Source organism: Tachyglossus aculeatus, chromosome 2 (assembly GCF_015852505.1).
Source record: "Tachyglossus aculeatus isolate mTacAcu1 chromosome 2, mTacAcu1.pri, whole genome shotgun sequence".
NCBI classification, from domain to species: Eukaryota; Metazoa; Chordata; class Mammalia; order Monotremata; family Tachyglossidae; genus Tachyglossus; species Tachyglossus aculeatus.
The window spans coordinates 136,391,153-136,413,166 of NC_052067.1; the positions used below are offsets into that span (position 1 = coordinate 136,391,153).

Consider the following 22,014-nt stretch of genomic DNA (forward strand, 5'->3'; position numbering starts at 1 on the left):
GGAAATGATATGGGGAGTGGGAGGTGAGGGGATTGAGAACAAGGCTGGACCCAAAGATGAGTGTGTTTGTCTGTTATTACCTTTGGCCCTGGGGCAAAAGCACCTTTGCCTCCCAGTGGAAGACCAGGCATAGCCAGTCAAAGAATGGATCAGAGGGCCTCCAGGGCACAAGTTTAAATACCAAGCCCTAGTGTCTACTTGCAAATATATGAGAACTGTAAATCAGTCAAATCTCATTGGACAGACTTTTTGTGCTGAGATACAAGGCCATATAGATGCATACATATCTCTAAATTATACATTATTTATTTATGTTAATGTCTCTCTCCCCTTCTAGACAGTAAGCTCATTGTATACAGGGACGGTCTACCAACTCTGCTTGCATTGTACTCTCCCAAGCACTTAGTACAGTGCTTTGCACATAGTAAGTGCTCATTAAATACTTTTGATGATGATGATGATGATGAAGATGGTGATGACTTGGTGCTGTGATCAGAATGTCATATTCCCAGAAGCACCAGCCACAAAAGTAGGGCTAGTACTCAGAATGTTTTAAATGCCTCCCAGACATTTTCATTCTTAGGCTCGGCCTCTTTGTGATTAAACATGTAGATCCATAACACCCTTCTACTCCACCAAAAAAAAAGGGATAAAATTGCAGTGCCTACAGTTCAAAAATCCTAAAACAGACCCAGCCATCAGGAAGAATATGGAATATGGAATGTACAACCAAGTTGTACATTGGTTCTGGAGAAGCAGTGTGGTCTATTAGAAAGGGCATGATCTTGGGAGTAAGTGGATCTGGGTTCTAATCCCCTCTCTGGCACTTGTCTGCTGAGTGACTTTAGGCCAGTCATTTCATTTCTCTGTGCCTCAGGTTCCTCATTTGCAAAGTGGTGATTCAATATCTGTTTCCTCCTCATACTTAGATCTTGAGTCACCTATGTGACAAGGACTGTTTCTCACCTGATTGTGTTGTTTCTACCCCAGTTCTTAGAACATTGTTTAGTTCATAGTAAGTGCCAATTATTATTAAAGAGATTGGGTTAAGGGATCCAGGAAGGATTATTCAAAGGAAAATGAGGGTGTTTGGTGGTCTCTACCTTATCATGATAATTAGGTCAAAGAATGGATGTGGATTGATGAGAGGCCACTGAAGTTAATAGGGTTTTCTGTTGTATTTATGGGGACAGAGATCTCAGAGGGAACCGAGTACTTCCAGAGAGCACAGATCAAAATCCCGCTAGAACTAGGCCCAGGTTGGTAGGAAAATCAGACACTTCATTCATTCATTCATTCATTCAATCATATTTATTGAGCATTTACTGTGTGCTTAGTACACAGTACAGTATGCTCTGCACTGTACTAAGTGCTTGGGAAAGTATAATACAACAATAAACAGTGACATTCACTGCCCACAATGAGCTCACAGTCTAGACGGGGGTAGACAGACATCAATCATCAATACAAACAAATAAAATTAAAGATATGTACATAAGTGCTGCAGTGCTTTGGGTGTGGGGAAGAGCAAAGGGGGCAAGTTGGGGCAATGCAGAAAGGAATGGGAGATGAAGAAAAGTGGGGCTTAGCCTGGAAATGCTTCTTGAAGGAGATTCACCATCAATAAGTTTTTGAATGGGGGAAGAGTAATTGTCTGTCAGATCTGAGGAGGGAGGGCATTCCAGGCCAGAGGTTGGACATGGGCCAGAGGTCAGAAGTGAGACAGGCGAGATTGAAGCACAGTGAGAAGGTTAGCACTAGAGGAGTGAAGTATGTGGGCTGGGTTGTAGGAGAGAAGCGAGGTGAGGTAGGAGGGGACAAGGTGATGGAGTGCTTTAAAACCAGTGGTGAAGAGTGTTTGATACGGAGGTGGATAGACAACCCTTGGAGATTTTTGAGGAGGGAGTGACAAGTCCTGAACATTTTTGAAGAAAGATGATCCAGGCAGTGGAGTGAAGTATGGACTGGAGTGGGGAGAGACAGGAGATTAGGAGGTCAGCAAATATGCTGATGCAGTAAACTAGGAGGGCTAGGATGAGTGATTGTATTAATGTGGTTAGCAGTTTGGATGGAAAGGAAAGGGCAGATTGTAGCAATGTTGTGAAGGTGGGGCCAACAGGATTTGGTGATGGACTGAAAATGTGGGTTGAATGAGAGAGTGCTGTACAACCTAAACGGTCTCAGAAGACTGCCGAACACTATAATACCAGAAAAGACATGTAGAATACATTTCAGGTATTGATAGGTGAAACAATATCCAAATTGACATTATGTCTCCATGAAGGATTGTTACTCTGAATCCAAATTGAGTATGATCCCTCTAGGACATTAGAAGTGGTTCAAGTGTTGGGGCAAACAAGCCTTGGGTACAGGTAGGAGATCAGCAATCCAGTCTGATCGCAGATGTCCATTCAATGTTGCGTCCTGGCAGCCTCTCCCACAGCCATAGATCAGATTAGGGAACCAGATGCTCACTGGTAAATCTCAATCAATCATATTTATTGCACACTTATATATGTATAGAGACGACTATGTTAAGTGCTTGGGAGCACTCAGTACAACAGAATTAATCCTATTTATTGAGTGCTTTACTATGTACAGTGCACTGTACTAAGCGCTTGGGAGAGAACAATACAACAATAAACGGACACATTGTTAAGCACTTACTAGTGCCCGGCAATGTAGTAGATACAGGTTAATTGGGTTGGACACAGTCCCGGTCCCACACAGGGATCGAAGCAGCACTGGTCTCCAGAATGTTTCAAATGTATCCCAGCCATTCTTACACTTGGGCGTGGTGCTTACTATGTTCCAAGCATTGTATTAATTCAGTCACAGTTCAATCATCATCATCATCAATCGTATTTATTGAGCGCTTACTATGTGCAGAGCACTGTACTAAGCGCTTGGGAAGTACAAATTGGCAACATAGAGAGACAGTCCCTACCCAACAGTGGGCTCACAGTCTAAAAGACTATCCTATTTATTGAGTGCTTATTATGTGCAGAGAACTACAAAGCTCTTGGGAGCCTACACTGTAACCATAAACATACACATTCCCTGCTCAAAATGAATTTACAGTCCAAAGAGAGAGACAGACAATAATAAAAATAAATAAATGACAGATATGTACGTAAGTGCTGTGGGGCTGGGAGTGGGGATGAAGGAAGGGAGCAAGTCAGGGCGACACAGAAAGGAGTGGGAGATCATCCTCGGCTTCAAGGCTCTCCATCACCTCGCCCCCTCCTACCTCACCTACCTTCTCTCCTTCTACAACCCAGCCTGCACCCTCTGCTCCTTTGCCGCTTATCTCCTCACTGTGTCTCGTTCTCGCCTGTCCCAACATCGACCCCCGGCCCACGTCATCCCCCTGGCCTGGAATGCCCTCCCTCCACACATCCGCCAAGCTAGCTCTCTTCCTCCCTTCAAAGCCCTACTAAGAGCTCACCTCCTCCAGGAGGCCTTCCCAGACTGAGCCCCCTGTTCGTCTCCCCCTCCTCCCCCTCCCCATCCCCCCGCCTTACCTCCTTCCCCTCCCCATAGCACCTGTATATATGTGTATATGTTTGTATGTATTTATTACTCCATTTATTTATTTTATTTGTACATATTTATTCTATTTATTTTATTTTGTTAATATGTTTTGTTTTGTTGTCTGTCTCCCCCTTCTAGACTGTGAGCCTGCTGTTGGGTGGGGACCGTCTCTATATGTTGCCGACTTGTACTTCCCAAGCGCTTAGTACAGTGCTCTGCACACAGTAAGTGCTCAATAAATATGATTGAATGAATGAAAGATTTAGATACAGTGTGAAGGTTATCATTACAGGAACAAAGTCTGTGGGCTGGGTTGTAGTAGAATTGTTCTAAAGTACTGGGGTAGATATAAGGTTAACCAGATAAGACACAGTCCCTATCTCATGTGGGCTCACAGTTTAAGTAGGAGGAAGTAGGATTTAATCCCCATTTTACAGATAAGGAAACTTGGACATAGTGAAGTTATTTGACTTGCTCCAGGTCGCACAGCAGACAGTGGCCAACCTGAGATCAGAGCACAGGTCTTTGAACTCCCATGACCCAGCTTTTTTTGCTAGTTCACCCTAAAATCCAAATTGACATTATTTCTCCCAATTGTATCATTACTCTGCATCCTGGTTGAGTCCCTCCAAGACACTGATCTACAGTTAACAACCAAAGCAAGTCAAATGTTTGGGCAAAGGATCCTCAGGTACATGAGGGATATCAGTAATCCAGTTTGCCCACAGATGAATATTCAGTCCTGGATCCTGGCATCCTCTCTTACAGCCTAACATTGGATTAGGTATCCAATTGTTCAATGCCAAATCTACCCAGGCATTATAGAGAAGCAGCATGGTCTGGTGGTCTGTAACACTGGGCAAGTTACTTCACTTTTCTATACCTCAGTTTCCTCTTCAGTAAAATAGGGATTAAGATTCTGAGCCTCATGTGTACTGTTTCCAACCTGATTTGTTTGTATCCACCCCATGTCAGCTGTGTGACTTTGGGCAAGTCACTTAACTTCTCTGTGCCTCAATTACCTCCTCTGTAAAATGGGGATTAAGACTGTGAACCCCATGTGGAACACCTGCTAATCTTGTATCTACCCCAGCGCTTAGAACAGTGCTTGGCACATAGCTCTTAACAAATACCATCATCATCATCACCATCATCATCACTATCCATGAAGCAGCACTGGTCTCCAGAATGTTTCAAACGTATCCCAGCCATTCTTACACTTGGGTGTGGTGCTTACTATGTTCCAAACATTGTATAAATTCAGTCACTCAGTTCAATCTTATTTATTGAGTGCTTACTATATGCAGAGAACTACAAAGCACTTGGGAGCCTACAGTGTAACAATAAACATACACATTCCCTGCTCAAGATGAACTTATAGTCTAGAGAGAGAGACAGACAATAATAAAAATAAATAAATGACAGATATGTACATAAGTGCTGTGGGGCTGGGAGTGGGGATGAAGGAAGGGAGCAGGTCAGGGCAACACAGAAAGGAGTGGCAGAAGATCTAGATACAGTGTGAAGGTTATCATTAGAGGAACAAAGTCTGCAGGCTGGTTTGTAGTAGAATTGTACTAAGTACTGGGTAGATATAAGGTTAACCAGATAAGACACAGTCCCTATCTCATGTGGGCTCACAGTTTAAGTAGGAGGAAGTAGGATTTAATCCCCATTTTACAGATAAGGAAACTTGGGCATAGAGAAGTTATTTGACTTGCTCAAGGTCACACAGCAGACAAGTGGCCAAACTGAGATCAGAGCACAGGTCTTTGAACTCCCATGACCCTGCTCTTTCTGCTAGTTCACCCTAAAATCCAAATTGACATTATTTTCCCAATTGTATCATTACTCTGAGTCCTAGTTGGGTCCCTCCAAGACACTGATCTACAGTTAACATCCAAAGCAAGTCAAATGTTTGGGCAAAGGAGCCTCAGGTACATGAGGGATATCAGTAATCCAGTTTGCCCACAGATGAATATTCAGTCCTGGACCCTGGCATCCTCTCTTACAGCCTAAGATTGGATTAGGGATCCAATTGTTCAATGCCAAATCTACCCAGGCATTATAGAGAAGCAGCATGGTCTGGTGGTCTGTAACCCTGGGCAAGTTACTTCACTTTTCTATACCTCAGTTTCCTCTTCAGTAAAATAGGGATTAAGATTCTGAGCCTCATGTGGACTATGTCCAAGCTGATTTGTTTGCATCCGCCCCATGTCTGCTATGTGACCTTGGGCAAGTCACTTAACTTCTCTGAGCCTCAGTTACCTCATCTGTAAAATGGGGATTAAGACTGTGAGCCCCATGTGAGACAACCTGATCACCCTGTATCCCCCTAGCACTTAGAAGAGTGTTTTGCACATAGTAAACTCTTAACAGATGCCATTATTATTATTATTATTATTACAGTGCCTGACACATAGTAAGCAATTAACAAATACCACAATTGTTATTAAAGAAAGCAATAATTTGTTAATATTTGTTAAGCACTTACTATGTGCCAAACACTGTACTATGCACTGGGGTAGATACAAAATAATCAGGTCCCACATGGAGCTCACAATCTAAGTAGAAGGGAGAAGAGATATTGAATACCCATTTTGCAGATGAGGGAATTGAGGCATGAATGTTTGCCCAAATTCTCACAGCAGACAAAGGGCAGAGCTAGGATTAGAACCCATGTCCTCTGACTCCCAGGCCTGTACTTTTTCTACTAGGCCAAACAGCTTCTCAAATATGAATTGAAATATGAAATTATACCATAACCTTTTTTATGGTATTTGTTAAGCACTTACTATGTGCCAGGCACTGCACTAAACAAAGGGGTAGATAAAAGCTGATCAGGTAGAATACAGTCCCTGTACCACAAAGGGCTCACAATCTTAATTAACATTTGACAGATGAAGTAACTGAGGCTTAGAGAAGTTAAATGAGGAGCACAATGGAAACGTGAAAATACAGAGCAGAGTGATGACCATCAATTTATGTTTCTTACCAATCAACCAGAGCATAGCATGGGGTTTGCCTGCTTGCTTTTCCCTCAGAAATCTCAATCAATCAGTCAGTGATAGTTACTGAGAATTTAAGATGTGCAAAACACTCTACTTAGCCCTTTGGAGAATACAATAAAATAGAGTTGCTACAATATTCCCTACCCTCAAGGAGCACGCAAAGAACTTGAATGGTCCTAGGACATGCCATCTTCAATATATAATGAAATGAAATTCAGACCAGACTAGAAAGCCACAGCACAATTATGGAATCACTTACCCTGACATCTGTTTCAACTCTGAAGAATTGGAGATGACTTTCTGGGCTGGAAAGGTTTCCGGAACCTTTACCTTATGGGTTTCGCAGCCCTGAATCTCAGCACTAGGAGGCAGGTTTTGGAGGAAAAGTTGGGGTTGGGAGAGGTTGGATCTTGTCTATCTCGATGTCCATTCAATATGTCCCTGTGCCAACTGGGAACTGGATCACCACTCTGAAGATATACATCTGACGTCCTCAAAGAGCAGCCAAGAGCCATGTTTAGAATGCTGCTCATGCTCCTTCTTGCAGCCAAGGCAGGCCAGAGTCACTTTCTCTTGCCGGCCATCCTGATCAGCTTCAGGATACCCACGTTGATCTCTTGGGTCCTCAGGGCATACACTATAGGGTTGAGGGCTGGGGGGATGAGATTGTGCAGGACATTGAGAAGGACAGGAATGAGGGGCACCTTCTCCTTTGCACTATGGGTAATAGACATGACCACGATCACTGTATAGAAGAAGAGGATGAGGATGATATGAGAACTGCAGGTGCTCAGGGCTTTGGAGGCAGCTTCAGCCGAGTGCAACTTCAGCACCACCCGCAGGATCAGGGCATAGGAGAGAATGATGAGACCCACGTCACTGCCCATCAGGATCCAAGACACAGAGAGCTGGAAAATGCTGTTGGCCTTCCTGTCATCACATGACAGGCTGGTGACACCCAGGTTGGAGCACAGACAGTGGTCAATCTCATTTCTGGAGCAGTAAATCCGCTTTGAGGCCAAGACAGGCACTGGGACAACTAGGAGACCATTTCTGAACACCATGAACAGGGTGGCCTTGAGGACAAAGCCTTCTGTGATGACAGAGGGATAGCGGAGGGGGTGACAGATGGCCATGTACCTGTCAATTGCCATGCAAAGAAAGATGCCCGACTCCAGCCCCACAAAGATGTGAATAGCATAAATCTGAAAGAAGCATTCTGGGAGGCTGATGGTGCGGGCATTGAACCAGAGCATGGCCAGGATCCTGGGCATGATGGTAGAGCTCAGACCCATGTCCACCAGGGCCAGGACAGCCAGAAAATAGAACATAGGCTGGTGCAGAACTGTTTCTTTCCAGATGGTGAGCAGGATCATGACATTGGCCACAAGGGCTGAGAGGTAGAGCAGGGCCAAGGGGAGGGAGAGCCAGTGCTGCCATCTGTGAATACCCGGGAAACCCATTAAGATGAACTCGGTGACCTGGGGGCTAGAGCCATTGGTGGCCCTGATTGACACAAACATCCTTTTGGGATGCACAAGCTGATGACGAAAAGTCCCTGAAGTAACTGCTTTTATATTACCCACCTCTTCTAATGTCTGTTCACTAGAGTCCCTGTTCAGCTCTCCAAAATAATTACTGTCCTCTTGCTTCTGTGACTCTCTGATTGCCTTTTGGATCTTGGAGATTTTGAATCACAGTTCCATGCTCTTAGAAGGGCATACTGCTGGGGAAATCCAGGTCTTTCTAGTCTTGGAGTGAGCAGGAAGCTAAACAGAAGAATAAGTAAGTAACAGGAAACAGAGGAGTAGAAGACCATGGTCTACTGCCATCAAAATGACAGTGGGAAGTATTTCTTTTGCCCAGCATATATCTGATCAGAGTTTAACTTGTCCAGAAATGGGCATGTGAGTCTTTTCTTGGCAGACCCCAAAGGTAATAGAAATGATCTGGAAAAAATACAAAGAAAGCTTTTGGGGCAATTTCACATGGACAAAAAACAAATCATACCCATGGAGTAGTAGTAATAACTTATTAAGCATTTATTAAGCATTTCATGTTTGTAGGTCACTGTACTAAGTGCTGGGAAAGCATACAGAGGTGGGAATGAGATATAGTTTCTGTTCCTCCAGGGGTTTACAATCTGAGAATAGACAATGGAGAGGAGCCTGGAAACTGACACATAAGGAGTGAAGAAGCAATAAAACACCAACACAGTATAAAATATAAGAACAAATGAACAAAACAGAAACAACAAACAGTAGGGTGCAGTGGCTAGAGGATCAATATTTCAGGCTCCATGTGGCTTCGATCTGAAGGCTCACCTAAAGCCACCATGCTGTCTAACCAGCCACCAGTCTTCCTGGGGGTTTTGTGGAGACCTCATGCTGCAGGTGCTGTTCACTTTCCCTCTAGGACAGTGGAAAGCAGGATGGTATGCAATCTCCTCTCTCCCAGTAGACATAATGCTAAAAACTCATGGCTCTTTTACACATAAGAATGTAGGTCTTGGGAGCAGTGGAGGAATCCTGGGAAAAGCACATGGGCATTGACCTGCTAACTCTGCAGGTCTGGTTCAGTTTGGTTCACTGCAACCCTCCCTCCGAGTTGACCCTGCTAACTCCTGAACTCTGAGAAGGGGTCTGATTCTTCTCAGGAACAGTCCTCTCCAAACTGAACCTGCTTGGGCTGGTTACTCACCAGTGGTCTGAAGAGGGGCTGGGGCTTCCCCTCTCTGACAGGGACTGTAGTGGGACTCTGGCTAGTTCTTCAGTCTCTAGCACTTAGTACTTTGCTTTGCACACAGGAAGTGCTCAATAAATATGATTGAATGAATGAATGCTCTAGGCATTTATGGTGAGAAGGGACAGGGGAAAGCCACTTTACAATTGCAGGGAGAAGATGTGCTGGGCCTTGGGGCTGCTGGGAGCCCCAGGGTAGCATCTGGTATCCAGAGTGATGCTGGCCCAGCAGAGCCACTCGCACAAAGGAAAGGGTCCCTGGTGACATCACTTTTGAAGTCTGGCCCACAAGCATTAAAAGATGTGTTGCTTTTTCCTAGTGCATAGGATGTGGGGAAGACCAATTCCGCATTTACCACGTCCATACTGTAAATGTCAGATGGCTAGAAAAGGGAAGTGTGCAGGGGATGACAAATGATTGGGGTCTGGAAAGAGAACAGGTCAAAAGGTTCCTGGGTCTCAGGCTCCCATCTTCTCCCTAAATCTCCAGTGCCCAGAGTGAGAATGACCTGAGAAGTGGGGTGTTAGGAACCAGGAAGGGCGCAACCGTGGATATACTCGTCTGTTGTTTCCCCTTCTGCCCTGAAAATAAACTACTTCCATCTCCCTGTGGAAGTCCAGGCAAAGCTTGTTAGAGATCCAGACAGAGCTCCTGTAAGGCACACGTGTAAATACCAAAGCCCTTCACAAATACAAAAGAACTGTGAACTGGCTAAATCTTATTCAATAGACTTAGTGGGCTGAGATGCATTAAGCTCTCAAAATTACCATAGATGCTGTGGTCAGATTATCACGTTCCCAGAAGTACCATCCACAAAAGCAGGGCTGGTCTCCAGAATGTTTCAAACATATCCCAGCCATTCTTATTCTTTGGCTGGGTCTCCTTTTCTTCAAGACACACACTTGTAAACTAACCTCACCCCCTCTCCAGAAATAAGGGTGAAATTGCTGTCTTTATAGTTCAAAAACCTTAAACGCCCTCTAGACTGTAAGCCATTTGTGGGCAGAGAAAGTGTCTTTTTATTGTTATAATGTACTCTCCCAAGCACTTAGTACAGTGCTTGATTGACTAACTGACCAAAAGGAAACAGTTAATGATCCAGTCAATGGAAATAACATGGAATTTTTTGCTAGATGCAGGTAGTTCTTGAGAAACAGCGTGGCCTGTTGGAGAGGGCACAAGCCTGGGAGTCAGAAGAGTTGGGTTTTTATCCCTGCTCTGACACTTGCCTGCTGCATGATTTTGGAAAAGTCGGTCAATTTCTATGCTTCAGGTTCCTCTTCTGTAAAACAGGGATTCAATACCTCTTTCCCCCCCTAAGTAGACTGGGAGGCCGATATGGGACAAGGGCAGTCTTGTCTTGTCTTATCCTGTCAAGTCATTTCCGACCCATAGTGACATCGCAGACACATCTCTCCCAGAATGCCCCACTCTCCATCAGCAATTGTTCTGGTAGTGTATCCATAGAGTTTTCTTGGTAAAACTATGAAAGTGGTTTACCATTGCCTCCTTCTGTGCAGTCAGCTTAAGTCTCCACCCTTGACTCTCTCCCATGCTGCTGCTGCCCAGCATGGGTGAGTTTTGACTTGTAGCAGATTGCCTTCCCCTAGCTAGCCATTGCCAAGCTAGGAATGGAATGGTTATGCCTCTGTTTGACTTTCCCTCCTTTAGCCAAGACTGGTCGAGTACTGGAAACTCTCCAGGTGCGACCCTGAGACGGGACAAGGGTAGTACCTCACCTGATTGTCTTGAATTTATTCAATCATATTTATTGAGCACTTACTGTGTGCAAAGCACTGTACTAAACACTTGGGAAGTACAAATCTGCAACATATAAAGATGGTCACTACCCAACAATGGGCTCACAGTCTAGAAGGGGGAGACAGACAACAAAACAAAGTAGACATGTGTCAATACCATAACAGTAAATAGAATTATAGCTACATATCATTAATAAAATAGAGTAATAAATATGTACAAATATACATAATTGCTGTGGAGGGGGAATGTGGTAGGGCAGAGGGAGGGAGGAGGAGCAATGAGGAGGAGGAGGAGAGGAAAAGGGGGGCTCAGTCTGGGAAGGCCTCCTGGAAGATTGTTTATCCAACAATTCAGTAACTGCCATTTCCTTAGGACTCAAGGCTTCTAAATAAAAGAGAGTAGACAAGGCCCTAACTACAGGGAATAATGCCAATGGGGATTCAGATGTCAGAAAATATCCACTTTTTGCTTTTCCACCTTTAAAGTCCAGAAGGGCCAAGCAACAACACCCTGCTTCTCTTCCCAGACCTAGGAGCTACAGAGCTTAGTTAAGAGTGACTTCCAACTGCTCGCGATGGAAAAACATCTTCCTTATGTTCTTTGCTTCAAAATAAAAAGTGAGGCACTTAATTTGCTCTCTGTCAACAACTTCTATTGGATGTACCACAACAGGAAAAGGTTCCAAGGCGTGAAGAGCCACTTCCACAAAAGTAAGCACTGAGGGAACACATAACAGAGTTTGTGGTATGTATACACAAAAAGCAGCAGGTGTGTATTCAGAATGTTTGTGCTGCATATAAAGCTGTCTTTCATTTCCAAAGACAGTGAGGATGGCATAAGCTTGTTATGGGCAGAGAACATGACTGCTGATTCTATTGTACTGCACTCTCCCAAGTGCTTTGTACAGTGTTCTGCATATAGTAGAAGCAGCATGGCGTAGTGGAAAGAGCACGGCCTGGGAGTCATGAGGTCATTCATTCAATCATATTTATTGAGCACTTACTGTGTGCAGAGCACTGTACTAAGCACTTGGGCTCCAATCCCGACTCCACCACATGTCTGCTGTGTGACCTTGGGCAAGTCACTTCACTTCTCTGGGCCTTAGTGACCTCATCTGTAAAATGGAGTTTAAGTCTGTGAGTCCCAGGAGGGAGGGACAGGGACTGTGTCCAACCCAATTTGCTTATATCCACCCCAGTGCTTAGTACAGTGTTTGGCACATAATAAGTGCTTAACAAATACCATAATTATTATTAAAGTGCACTCAATAAATACCACTGTGATTGATTGATTAAAATCCATCCAGCCAAGTGAAGACCATGACTGGCAATTGGCACTGGACTTCACATAAACAAGTGGGAACAGGACAGAGCAGAAAAACTTCCCTTTGGATCAGAGCTCAGTTCCAAAGAGCCCCAGTGGCTATAGTAGCACTTGAAATAATTTTAACCCTCACCTATTTGTTCTCATACAGAATGCAAAAAACTAAAAAAAAAAAAATGTCCACAATGATTTTTTTTATCTGCCTCCTGCTTCAAACCTCTCCCTTAAGAGGCAGAGATTTTGATGCTATTGATACCTGTCTACTTGTTTTGTTTTGTTGTCTATCTCCCCCTTCTAGACTCTGAGCCGGTTGTTGGGTAGGGATTGTCTCTATCTGTTGCCAAATTGTACTTTCCAAGAGCTTAGTATAGTGCTTTGCACACAGTAAGTGCTCAATAAATACAATTGAATGAATGAATGAACCCTTGGAGTGAGTGCTAACTTGGGTCAAAATTCTGGGGGCTGGTCTGTCCCAACCAAAGAACCCCAGAACATGGATTCCATACTTGATCCCTGGGACCTGGCTAGGATGTACAAGATCCACAGGGCTCAAGCTCACTGTTCAAGGTTACACAGCAGACAAGTGGTGGAGCCAGAATTAGAACCCAGGTCGCCCTGACTCCCAGGCCAATGCTGTCCACTAAACCATGCTACTTTATGGTCAAAATTGTAATTCATGATGAAAAATAAGCCATTATTCCATCTAGTAGCAACATGCAACCACAAAACTCATAAAGCTTTCTGAAAAGGCATAGACAACTGAATATGTCGTCTTGGAAAAGGCTTACTTTCTCCGGTGGATTCTCTCAACAAGTGAATTCTTTTCCTTTGGCTCCAAAATTTGGAGCCAGAGAGCCTGGACAACTCTTTTGCCAGCTCGACACAGGATAAGCACTTAACAAAGACCAAAATTGTTATGACTATTACTGCCATCCATGTGGATGAGCAGAAAAACCTTAGTCAGCCTGTGGATGCAGATACCAGGCTCCTCCATGGAACTTTTATTCATTCACTCAATCATATATATGGAGCACTTACTGTGTGCAGAGCACTATACCAAACATCTGGGAGAGTACAATACAACAATAAACAGGCACAGCCCATTCCCACGAGTTTATAGTCCAGAGGTACCTCATACAAATTCACACCAAATGCCAGCAACTGAGTATATTCCAAAGTGTTTAACCTAAACTAATGGAATCAATAAAGTCGTGAAGAACTGCCAAAGTTAAGCAACTTTTGTGAAGATGCGTTGAGAGGAGGTAGAAACCAAAAATATATTTGGATACCAGGCACTGCTTAACTTTTCCAACGTAGACCCACCTTGGGAACTTTAGCAGGAGGGGGATGTTCAAACCAATTATGTGTAGAACTGCAAGTTACAAAAGTAATTTGGTTCTCGTTGAATTTACGCAGAGGGCTGTGAGTGGCAGGTTTTTCAAAACTAAGGGAGGTGGGAGGGAGGAGGAGAGAGAAACAGGCGGTCTGCCAGAAGCAGCATAATAATAATGATGATGGCATTTCTTAAGTGCTTACTATGTGCAAAGCACTATTCTAAGTGCTGAGGTGGATACAAGGTAATCAGGTTGTCCCACGTGGGGCTCACAGCCTTCATCCCCATTTTCCAAATGCGGGAATTGAGGCCCAGAGAAGTGAAGTGATTTGCCCAAAGTCACACAGCTGACAAGTGGCAGTCAGGATTTGAACCCACGACCTCTGACTCCAAAACCCGGGCCTTTTCCACTGAGCCAGGTATAGCCTAGTGCGTAAAGCCCAGGCCTGGGAGTCAGAAGGTCATGGTTTCCAATTCCAGCTCTGACGCTTACTTGCTGTGTGACCTTAAGCAAATCACTTTACTTCTCTGAGCCTCAGTTCCCTCATCTGTAAAATGGGGATTGAGACTGTGAGCCCCACATGGGGCAGGGCCTGAGTCCATTGCTTGGAACATAGTAAACACTTAACAAATACCACATTTCTAGATTTTCATCTTCTTCTTATTAATAAGGTTTAGACGAAAGATCCAGAGAAGACTACTCAACAACGATGAAGATATGCTGAAGAGGAATGGATGTGGGCTGCCGAAAGACAACCTAAGCTGCTAGAATTTTATATCTTATTTAGAGGGACAGGATTCACATTAGGAACTGATGGTCTCCACAAAGCACATGCCAAAACCCTGCTGTGTGCAGCACAGGTCGGTAGGACCCAACCAGATATTTCTGGGGTTTGGGCTAGCCAAACTAGTGCAGACCCTTCTAATATCAGAAAAAAAATACCGAACACTTGAAACACATTTCATGAAAATATAGATGTTGTGGAAGTAATAAAAGAAATAGTTGCCCAGAAAAGTGAGGGTTGAAAAGAACACTGAGGCTCCATGTTGCTGAAAGTGCTAAATGTTTCCAGTTTCCCAGGATCAAGGAGCAACACCCAGGCCAAAATTGGATGCCTGAACATTGGGCTGCCACAGTGCTGAAACTGCTAAATGTCTCTGTGTTTCCCAGTCTTAGGAAGCAATATCCCAAACAAAACAAGATGGAAGGCTGAAAACTATTTAGACCCACCTGATCCTAACATCCCCTAGGATCCTGACAAACCCTCAGCACAACAACCAGCGTGGGGACTGTCAATAAGCCCCCAGCATGTGCTGCTCGGTGCGATCTTCCACCATTACTATCCTTGACATTTTTTTATTTTTATTTACAGAATTTGTTAAATTCTTATTATGTGTCAGGCACTGTTCCAAGTGCTGGGATAGACATAATAATAATAATAATAATAATAATAATAATAATAATAATAATATAATCTTAATCTCCACTCTACAGAGGCGGGAACTGAGGCATCAAGAAGTTCAGTGATTTGCCCAAGGTTATACGGCAGAAAAATGGCAGGCCCGGAATTAGAACCCTGGTCCTTCTGACTCCCAGGCCCGTGTTCTATCCACTAGGCCACACTGTCCTCCCATGCTTGTTAGCTGTATTGGGGATGCACTTGTCATTCAAAGACTCCAAGATCTCCATTATTTGGGGATGATGGGGAGTTTGCTGTGGGACCTTGAGCATGTCACCTAACTTCTCTGTGCCTCAGTTACCTCATCTATAAAAAAAGGATGAAGACCATAAGCCCCTTGTGGAACATGGATTGTGTCCAACCTGATTAGATTGTATCTACCTCAGTGCTTAATACAGTGCTTGGCACATTGTAAGTGCTTAACAAATAACATTAAAAAAACAAAAATCAAGGGTATGAGATCCAAGATCAGCATGGCCTGTCCGGAGACCTGAGATGTCTCTGTCCTTGTCACATCATCATCATCATCAATCGTATTTATTGAGCGCTTACTGTGTGCAGAGCACTGTACTAAGCGCTTGGGAAGTACAAATTGGCAACATATAGAGACAGTCACATGCCTGCCCTGCATCAATTAATCAATCATACATACTGCGTGCAGAGCACTGTACTAACCAGTTGGGAGAATAAATTTTACAGTATAACAGAGTTAGTAGACACATACCTATAGTCTATATCCTTTCGTAATCACTGCAAGTTACAAGCAATGATCTTTGACACTTCTGTGCATGTTTGCTGTCACTGTTTTGCATTTCTGCAGGTTGTATCTTTTGTACTAGGAGCAACTGTTCTCCTGAATAGAAGTAAAGAGCTGGTTCCCAGCTTGAAACCCAGAGTTTGTCAAGTGATCTCTAGGGGTAAAACCAACTCCTGATTGGACCAGGGACCTGACCAGGGACAATGGCAGCCTCTGCCATAGATTGGATTAGGGATCCAGATACTAAAAGAAAAATCTGCCTAGATATTAGGGAAGATAGAAGTTCCTTCCTTCATCTGGCATGATCCAAATGCTCAAAGACAAATCTGCCCAGGGTTTGGGGAAGATAGGCGTTCCTTCCTACATACAGCCTGACACAGAAGCATGTTGAAATTCAGAACATTGTAATAACCACCAACATACATTTATTAGGAAAGAAACAGAGTCTAGTATGGGGTTGCTATTGTACTACTGTCTTGAAAGTTCCCAATCAACCAACCAATCAATCGATGACATTTGTTGAGTGCATAGGATTTGTAGAGCACTCTACTAGATGCTTGGAAGAGTGCAATACAATAGAGATGGTAAACACATCCCAGTTCTCGAGGAGCATACAAAGGAACTAAATTGTTCTAGGGCACAACAGCTTATGAAGGGGAAAAACTGAAGAAACTAAAGCTAATTTAGAAAGCTATAACACAGATAACCTATTAGGACTTCAGTCCTGAAAAAAGTAAAAATGAAGTTAACTTTCTCGGGTAGGAAGGTGTCCAGAGCTCTGACCTCATGGAATTTGCTGCACTAAGTCTCAGCTCAAGGCAGCAAGTTTTGGATGAAAAACTGGTTTTGGGAAGGATTAGATCTCGACTATCAGAAAGTCTGTCCAACGTGTTCCAGTGCTAGCTGGGAACTAGGCCACTACTGCAAAGCTATCCACCTGACTTCCCCTTCAAGAGCAGCCAGGAACCAGGCTTGGAAACTGCCTCCTGCTCCTTCTTGTACTTTTCTGGACCCTGCTCTTACATGGGGTGATTGAGAAAGAAAGTCCATTGTGGCCACGGTGGACCCAGGGCCACTTTCTCTCACCTGCCATCCCAAACAGCTTCAAGATTCCCACTTTGATCTCCTGAGTCCTCAGGGTGTACACTATGGGGCTGAGAGCTGGGGGGATGACACTGTGCAGAACACTGAGGAGGACAGGGATGAGGGGCACGGTCCCCTTTGCAGTGTGGGTAATGGGCAAGACAATGATTGTTGTGTACAAAAAGTGGATGAGGATGACATGGGAGCTGCAGGTGCTCAGTTCTTTGGAGGTGGCTTCGGCCGAATGTAGCTTCAGTACCCCCCGCAGGATCAGGGCGCAGACAATGATGAGACCCATGTCACTGCCCAACAGCAGCCAAGCCATGATCAACTGGAAAATGCTGTTGGCCTTCCTGCCATCACATGCCAGGATGATGACGGCTAGGTTGGAGCACAGACAGTGGTTAACCTAATTCCTGGAGCAGTAATGATGCCTTGCAGCCAGGACAGGCACTGGAATGGCTAGGAAACCAATCCTGAACACCATGACACCATGAACAAGGTGGCCTTGAAGACAAAACCTTCTGTGATGACAGAGGGGTAGTGGAGGGGGTGACAGATGGCCACATACCAATCCTGATGACCATGAACAGGGTGGCCTTGATTACTGCATCAGCCTCCTTTCTGATCTCCCATACTCCTGTCTCTCCCCGCTTCAGTCTAAACTTCACTCTGCTACCCAGATTACCTTTGTACAGAGACGCTCTGGGTATGTCACTCCCCTTCTCGAAAATCTCCACTGGTTGCCTGTCAACCTACAAATCAAGCAAAAACTCCTCAATCTTGGCTTCAAGGCTCTCCATCACCTCTCCCCCTCCTACCTCACCTCCCTTGTCTTCTTCTACAGCCCAGCTCACACCCTCCGCTCCTCTGCCGCTAAACCCCTCACTGTGCCTCATTCTGGAACACCCTCCCTCATTACATCCACCAAACCAGCTCTCTTCCTCCCTTCAAAGCCCTATTGAGAGTCCACCTCCTCCAGGAGGCCTTCCCAGACTGAACCCCCTTTTTCCTCTCCTCCTCCCCTCTCCATCACCCCCCCACCCTACAGCACTTGTATATATTTGTACATATTTATTACTTTATTTTACTTGTACATATTCACTACTCTATTCATTTTATTAATGGTGTGCCTAAAGCTATAATTCTATTTATTCTGATGGTTTTGACACCTAGCTACATGTTTTGTTTTGTTGTCTGTCTCCCCCTTCTAGACTGTGAGCCCGTTGTTGGGTAAGGACCGTCTCTATATGTTGCCAACTTGTACATCCCAAGTGCTTAGTACAGTGCTCTGCACACAGTAAGCACTCAATAAATATGATCGAATGAATGAATGAATGAATGACAAAGACTTCCATGATGACAGAAGAATAGCAGAGGAGGTGACAGATGGCTAATACCTGTCCAGTGCCATGCAAAGGAAGATACCAGACTCCAGTCCCATGAATACTGCTGATTTGTACTTCCCAAGTGCTTAGCACAGAGCTCTGCACACAGTCAGTGCTCAATAAATACGATTGAATGAATGAATGAATGTGAATAGCGTAGAGCTGAAAGAAGCATTCTGGTACAGGCATTGAACCAGAGCATGGCCAGGATTCTGGGCATGATGGTGGTGCTCAGACCCATGTTCACCAGGGCCAGAACAGCCAGGAAATAGAACATCGGCTGGTGCAGAACTGTTTCCTGCCAGATGGTGAGCAGGATAATCACATTGGCCACAAGGGCTGAGAAACAGAACAGGCCAGGGGCAGGGAGAGCCACTGTTGCCCATTGTGAATGCCCAGGAAACCCATTAGGATGAACTCGGTGACCTGGAGGTTGGAGACATTGAAGGCCCCAATGGACACAAACATCATTATAGGATGCACAGGAAGATAGCAGGCTGTCTCTGAAGTACCTGTCTTCGTATTACCTAACCCTTCTAATTCCTTTGTCCTAGGGTCCCCATTGAGATCTCTGGGGTGGAAAAAATAACTGTCTGCATGCCTCTCTCACTATCTGGTTGCCTTGTGGATTTGGGAGATTTAACCTAGAAGGGTTCACTACCGAGAAAATGCAGATCTTTCCAGACCTTGGGTTGAGTAGGAAGTGAAACCAGAGCAGAAGAAAGCCAGAGGCGACAGATACGAGTGTCAGGCCATTGCTAGCAAAATGTTTAGTGGAAATACTTCCAGTGCCCTGTGAATAGCTGATCATAATTTAGCCTTGCTAAAGATGGTTGGTTATGGGAGTGCTTTCTTGGCTGACCCCAAATGTAGAGGAAATTATCTGGAAAAAAATAAAAAGGAAACTTTTGGGGTAATTTCCAATGGACAAAAAGCAAATCATTTTATCCTGGTAATCGTAGTAATAATAGTATTTATTGAACACTAACTGTATGGATAACATTGTACTAAGACCTGGGAAAGTATACAGAAGAGGGAATGAAATTTTGTCCTTGTCCCTTAAGGAGTTAACAATCTGAGAATACACATGGAGGAGAGGGGCCAGGAGACAGACACACTGGGAGTGAAAAAACAACGAATACTTGAACAGGGCAAAACATAAAGACAAATTAAAGTAACAAATACAATAACTGATAAGGTGCTATGGCTAGAGCATCAAAACTGCAGGTTCCGTGTAGCTCAGAGCCAAAGGCTGACCCATAGCCACAGTGGCTGCCAGACCATACCACAGGTGATTGTTTTCCCTCAGGGGTGAAGGAAGGCAGGATGGGATACAATCTCCTCTCCTCCAATGGATATGAAAAATCATATCTCTTTTACAATTAAAAATAAAAGTATTGGGAGTAGTGGCAGAATCCTGGGAAAAGCACACGGGCATTGACCTGCTAGCTCTGCAGGTCTGGTTCTGTTTGGTTCACTGCAACCCTTCCTGCAGGTTGACCCTGCTAACTCCTGAACTCTGAGGAGGAGTGTGATTCCTCTTCTCAGGACCACTTTTCCCCTAACAGATCCTGTTTGAGTTGAGTATTCACCAGTGCTCTACAGAGGGGCCAGGGCTTCCCCTCTCTGACAGGGGCTCTGTCAGGGCTGAGGTTGTCGTGCTCTGGGTATTTATAGTGAGAAGGGACAGGGAAGAGACACTTGGCCATTGCAGGGCGAGGATGAGCTGGGCCTTGAGGCTGCTGAAAGTCCCAGAGTAGCACCTGGTCCCCAGAGTGATTCTGTCCCAGCAGAGCCCCTTGCACAAGGGAGTGGATCCCTGGTGACATCACTTTTGAAATCTGGCCCTCAAGCATTCAAATATGTACCCCATTTTCTTAATGTAAGGGATGTAGTGGACACCAATTCCTCATTCACCCTGTCTACACTATACAGTTTGGGTTGGCTAGAATAGGGAAGGTAGCTGGGGTTGATAGATGATTGGAGTCTGGGAAGAGAACAGGTGCCCAGAATGGGAATGGCTTGAAGAGTAGGGTGTTAGGAGCCAGGAAGTAGAAAAAGCGTGGGAACACTAGTCTTTTGTTTCCCCTTCTGCCCTGAGAATAAAGCACCTCCATCTCCACTTGGAAGCCCAGGCAGAGCATGTCAAAGGCCCAGTAAGATCTTATATAGAGCACACATGTAAGCTCTTACACGTCAGCTCTTCTGTACATTCAACTCCCTTCTCAGGCCCCCAGTTCCTCCCCCTCCTCCTTCCCTCACCCCCAACGATCTGGCCTCCTACTTCATTAATATAATTAAATCCATCAGGTCCGACCTCCCCAAAGTCACTCCCCCCCACCCTTCTCCAACACCCCGGATATCAACACTTTCTGCTACTCTCCCATCCTTCCCAGCAGTATCCTCAGAGGAGCTCTCCTCACTCCTCTCAGGTGCTACTCCGGCCACCTGTGCTTCTGACCCCATTCCCTCTCATCTCATGAAATCTCTCACTCCGTCCCTTCTCCCTTCCTTAACTGCCATCTTCAACCGCTCACTCTCCACTGGTTCCTTCCCCTCTGCCTTCAAACATGCCCATGTCTCTCCCATCCTAAAAATACCCTCTCTTGACCCCACCTCACCTTCTAGTTATCGCCCCATCTCCCTCCTACCATTCCTTTCCAAACTCCTTGAACGAGTTGTCTACACGCACTTCCCCGAATTCCTCAACACCAACTCTCTCCTCAACCCCCTACAGTCTGGCTTCCGTCCCCTACATTCCACGGAAACTGCCCTCTCAAAGGTCACCAATGACCTCCTGCTTGCCAAATCCAACAGCTCATACTCTATTCTAATCCTCCTCGACCTCTCAGCTGCCTTCGACACTGTGGACCACCCCTTTCTCCTCAACACGCTATCCAACCTTGGCTTCACAGACTCCATCTTCTCCTGGTTCTCTTCCTATCTCTCTGGTAGTTCATTCTCAGTCTCTTTTGCAGGCTCCTCCTCCCCCTCCCATCCCCTTACTGTGGGGGTTCCCCAAGGTTCAGTTCTCGGTCCCCTTCTGTTCTCGATCTACACTCACTCCTTTGGTGACTTCATTCGCTCCCACGGCTTCAACTATCATCTCTACACTGATGACACCCAAATCTACATCTCTGCCCCTGCTCTCTCCCCCTCGCTCCAGGCTCGCATCTCCTCCTGCCTTCAGGACAGCTCCATCTGGATGTCTGCCCACCACCTAAAACTCAACATGTCCAAGACTGAACTCCTTGTCTTCCCTCCCAAACCCTGCCCTCTCCCTGACTTTCCCATCTCTGTTGATGGCACTACCATCCTCTCCGCCCTTTCCTCTCCTTCCAAACTGCTACCCTGCTCGTTCAAGCTCTCATCCTATCCCATCTGGACTACTGTATCAGCCTTCTCTCTGATCTCCCATCCTCATGTCTCTCCCCACTTCAATCCAGACTTCATGCTGCTGCCCAGATTGTCATTGTCCAGAAACGCTCTGGGCATGTTACTCCCCTCCTCAAAAATCTCCAGTGGCTACCAATCAATCTGCGCATCAGGCAGAAACTCCTCACCCTGGGCTTCAAGGCTCTCCATCACCTCACCTCCTCCTACCTCACCTCCCTTCTCTCCT

General features: G+C 45.1%; 1 protein-coding gene and 1 pseudogene across 1 annotated transcript; both read right to left on the minus strand.

Annotated features, from left to right (window-relative positions):
• Positions 1 to 542: 542 nt before the first annotated feature.
• On the minus strand, positions 543 to 8,068 carry LOC119943274 (putative olfactory receptor 56B2). The gene is made up of 3 exons (XM_038764093.1): positions 7,113 to 8,068; positions 6,805 to 6,906; positions 543 to 627 (listed from the first exon to the last, which is right to left on the minus strand). The coding sequence occupies exons 1-3, from the start codon at positions 8,066 to 8,068 to the stop codon at positions 543 to 545; spliced, it is 1,143 nt and encodes a 380-aa protein (XP_038620021.1).
• A 171-nt stretch (positions 8,069 to 8,239) lies between these two features.
• On the minus strand, positions 8,240 to 18,860 carry LOC119943282 (annotated as a pseudogene).
• Between the last annotated feature and the right edge of the window lie 3,154 nt (positions 18,861 to 22,014).